General features: G+C 31.6%; 1 protein-coding gene across 1 annotated transcript; it reads left to right on the top strand.

Moving 5' to 3' along the window:
- The first annotated feature begins 346 nt into the window (after positions 1 to 346).
- Positions 347 to 1,176, top strand: LOC123303008 (deoxyribodipyrimidine photo-lyase). The gene is made up of 2 exons (XM_044886101.1): positions 347 to 1,059; positions 1,120 to 1,176. Exon 1 carries the CDS (start codon positions 347 to 349, stop codon positions 1,016 to 1,018), a length of 672 nt encoding a protein of 223 aa, XP_044742036.1. The 3' UTR covers positions 1,019 to 1,059; positions 1,120 to 1,176.
- The last annotated feature ends 3,358 nt before the right edge of the window (positions 1,177 to 4,534 follow it).

Raw genomic sequence — 4,534 nt, 5'->3', positions numbered from 1 at the left:
TAAAGGCCATTAAAGAAATTATTTTGGCTGCACAAAATGCTGGATTTAATGTTGTCGGTACTATTTGTGACCAAGGGTCAAATAATATCAACGCGATCCATCGTTTACTAGAGGATACCCGGGGAAAATATTTGGCCCGAGGTGAGGAACTCAGGCATCAAGTTTTTGAAATTGGAGAATCAACAATAATTCCTCTCTTTGAAACTCCCCATCTCTTAAAAGAAATAAGAAATAATTTGATATCAAAAAATATTTTATTCCAGAAAGACGGTGAAAAAAAGTGGCGAAGTGGAACGATATCCTGAAAGCTTGGATATTGGACTCTCCAAGTGGCGATCTTAGAGTAATGCACAAGTTGACGAAGCATCATGTCAATCCAAAAATAAGTTGTGTCTTAGTGTTGCCTGAAGTCAAAAATAAGGCAATTGTGAAAAGTGTGAATTTATTCCGAGAACATATAATAGTACGTCGTGAACTCTCGGATAACTTTTGTTATTATAATACCGAGACTTATAATAAGTTAGAGGGGGCACCAAGATGGGCTCAACTAACGTTAAATGAGCACGCTACAGACAAACGTGACTATACGTATACTTTAGAGGAATTTAAACATGGACGTACACATGATGAATTATGGAATGCAACACAAAAAGAATTATATAAAACAGGAAAGATGCACGTGTATATGCGAATATATTGGGCCAAAAAAATATTAGAATGGACAGAAACACCAACACAAGCTTTGGAGTATGCATTATATTTAAACAATCATTATGCGCTAGATGGTAATGATCCAAATGCTTATGTTGGTTGTATGGCGTCGATTGCAGGTGTTCATGATAGGGGTTTTCGGAGTCGGGATGTCTTTGGCAAAATACGTTATATGAGTTATGATGGGTGTAAAAAAAAATTTAATACTAAATCGTATATTGCACGGTGGAATACTGTTGAAAGAAAACCGAAAAAAAAAAATTTACTGTTGTTTACTGAAAGTTTCTGTTTGTGCCCAAATTTTTAGTCGTTCAGTTGCGGCAGGAATCAATTTAATGGCCAAAAGTGGTAAGTTAAAGTTTATTTTATTAAAGATTCAAATTTTTAAAAATATTCTTAATTCTTCAGTAAATGGACAATAATTTTTAAAATTTGATTTTCTACATTCCATCACTAGCAAAGTGTGTAAGTGTTTGCGTAAAACTTTTATTGCCAATTAAGTGTAAATATAAAACAAGGCTTAAATGAGGTTTATTTTTCAGAATTCAATATTGGTGAAACGAAAATGGAGAGGCGCTACAGAAACGGTAGTTTTTTTAAAATTTATGGATGATGTGTTCGATAGCGTCAATGGTTGCGGACCTTTCAACGAAGGAGGAAAAAAACTCAAAACTCAGATAGATCTTAAGGAAGGGGATAGCTTACAAGTAAAATTTGGAGAGAGGCTATCCCCATTTTCAAAAGTATGGAATGCCTCGACTCGAGTGGAAGACGAAGGACACGCCCACCGACGAATAAATTAAAAGATCTTGGAATTGAGACGTTGGTTCCCAGGTTTTTGAACCAAGATCCCTTAGAGAATTTTTTCTTGAAAGTTCGTCAACGAGGAAGTCGGTGGTCGAAACCACCGTGCCATGCTTTTGGACCGTTTTACAAATCTCTTCTGGTCACTAACTTAGTAAACATTCTGTGGGAGGGAATTGTGAAGATGATGGGTCGGATTTGCTGATTCCATTGCAAACATTTATCCTACAGGTAAATAATAACTTTTGATTATTAACAATTATTGATAACTTTTGTTAAATTTATTTAAGAACTTGATTATGTTTCTACGTTTCTAAAAAATTATAGTTAGAATATTGTTATTTTTATCGATTTTAAAATTTTCTGAAAACAGTTACAAAAAATTACTTTTATTTTTTACTAATGGTTTTTTTTTTCTTATTAGAGTGAAAATCAGGAGAGAGGAGAAGCGGAGATTACAGCGGTTGAGATTCCATCTGAAGTTTTGAGTCATATTTTAAATGATTTAGAGAAAAATGCTATTGCTTATGTATTGGGGTATATTTTAAAAAACATTAAAATAAAAAAGTGTGAGGAGTGTAAATATAATGTGTTTTTGCAGCAGGAGGAGGATAAAGAATTTTTAAATTTTGTGCGCGAAAAAGAGTTTGGGAGGGGGGGGGGGGGTTGCTACTAGGCTTAACTATATAAATAGTCAATTTTTATTAAATATGACTAAGGCTTATAATATTGCTAAATTTATTTTGAAAAATGACCCAAACAAAAAAACATTTGTTAAAAGTGATTACGAAAACGGTTTTTCAGAACGTAAAATTCAATTTCAAAGAATGCGAGCATTCTACGAAGTTGAAATTTAATATTGTACATAATTTTTGCAAGATGATTGTGTTCACTTATTTTAACGGATTTAATAGTATATTGGCCGGTAAAGAAATAGTAGTAGCTTGTATAAAATCGCGAAGAAGTTGCATGACCAGTACAAACATAAAAAGTAAATAATTAACTAATCTTTTATGTTTGGGTATTTTTCGGTTATTAGATATAGTGAGGATGTCCTAAAATCGTCCCATTTAAGGAGAATTGATAAAAAATGAGACCACTATATTAAAGACAATCTCTAATTTAAAATACATTGAATTTCTATCAATTTCTGGGAACAAACTACTCAAAAGAGAATTGTAAAAATGTAATCAAATTCGCCATACAAAATCTTGACATGAAAAAGGAGGACGCGTCGCGTGGTTTTTCCTCTACAAGTTTTTCCTCTACGAAAATTCTATTCAGTTCTCTTTTACAGAGATAATAAAATTTTTGAGGGAGAAGACAGTACTAATTTGATATTCACAAATGTCTTCAAAACTAAAATTTTTAATAAGCAAATGAAATTTTTTCGACAATATTTGCGACAAATGATTCTAATCTGACTCAAAAGATTTCATTTTCTGAAAAAACTATTATGAAAAATGGCTTAAAATACAAAATGTAATATATTGTATTGATCATTTTTACGAAAAACTTGCTAACAAAAATTTTTTTTTCTTTAATAATATTTTGTTAAAATATTTTGTTAGAAAATTAATGTAAATTTATTCATTGTAATGTATTTTTTATTTATATAATAAAATTATTTTATTTAAATTGGTATTTGTTTTTGTTTACATATAACATTTAAATAATATTAATATAAACAATTTAAAAGGAAATAATATGGAGTTTCTTGCTAAATTAATTTTAGTTCAACATCAAGACGTCTGTAGCGCACAATTTGAAAAATTAGTTCAGATTTCATTCTATCCGTTAGGTTATATATTCTATGGACTGAATTCAAAGTAGATGAAGATGCAATGAAATCTGCGAAGAAGGAGGTTTTAGATAGAACTTTATCAATTCGAAAATCTGCAGAAAAGTATGCCGCCAAACAAACTACACTTCAAAGTCGCTTGGCGAAGTTTAAAAGAAATGCAGACGCTCACATCCCAACGCGTGTTTTTACTTCTAAATTCACGTCAAATCAAGTACATATTCACTACCCAAGAAGAGTCACTTTTAAAAAAGTACATCACAGATTGCTCAAAAATGCACTTCGGATTGACGATTTTACAAACGAGAAAATTGGCATAAGAATTCGATAAAGCCAATAAACTACGTTATCCACTTAGCTGAGATCATAACAAAATGGCTGGTGAAGAATAGCTAGACAGTTTTCGCAGACGAAACGTAAATTTAAGATTAAGAAAACCAGAAAACACTAGTGTTGCAAGGTCTTATGGATTCAACAAGACTGCGGTAAATGATTTCTTCGAGAACCTAGAAAAGGTTTTGGCAAAATATTTTCACTGTTGATCGGATTTATAACTTCTTATACATGAGAACCCGAATAAACCTGAATACATTGCTAAACGTGTATTAATTTGGAGAACAAAATCAATCCTTAAAGACTTTTGTTACCAGCAACAACCACGCTACGTCTGCCAGCTTTTTTGCAGCTCTAAGCATTGGTACCACTTTATAATTAGGACGGACCATAAGAGCCTCGAATGGCTTAAAAATTGCAAGGATGTCACTTCAAAATTAGTTCGATGGAGATTAAAATTAGAAGAATACGATTACACAATCATATACAAACAAAAGTGGAAAAAAGAATTCTAACGCAGACACACTTTCTAGACCTGTGTTAGTAATTCAAGACCTAATAGCTGAAAAAACTTACGACAATTTTAAACGTTGATCTGAAAATATAACAGAGGCCACACAATATAACCAAACTAATTTACCTATAGAAGATTTAGATAACGTCATACTTCCCTTTTCGGTAGATAAATCCCAAAATAATAAATTTTTCGACTTCATTGAACCTATGTTAGATGCTATTGATCAATTTACTCTCAACCAAACAGAAAAAATTGACTTTAATGAGAAAAATTATTACATAATGCCATGTAAAAATTCTGCTCTCGAACAAATTACAGAAGAAAATTTATTTGATTCACTATATAGTTTATACCAATATCTGATATCT

This window comes from Chrysoperla carnea, chromosome X, assembly GCF_905475395.1.
Source record: "Chrysoperla carnea chromosome X, inChrCarn1.1, whole genome shotgun sequence".
NCBI lineage: Eukaryota > Metazoa > Arthropoda > Insecta > Neuroptera > Chrysopidae > Chrysoperla > Chrysoperla carnea.
This window is presented reverse-complemented; position numbering and strand designations above follow the sequence as displayed.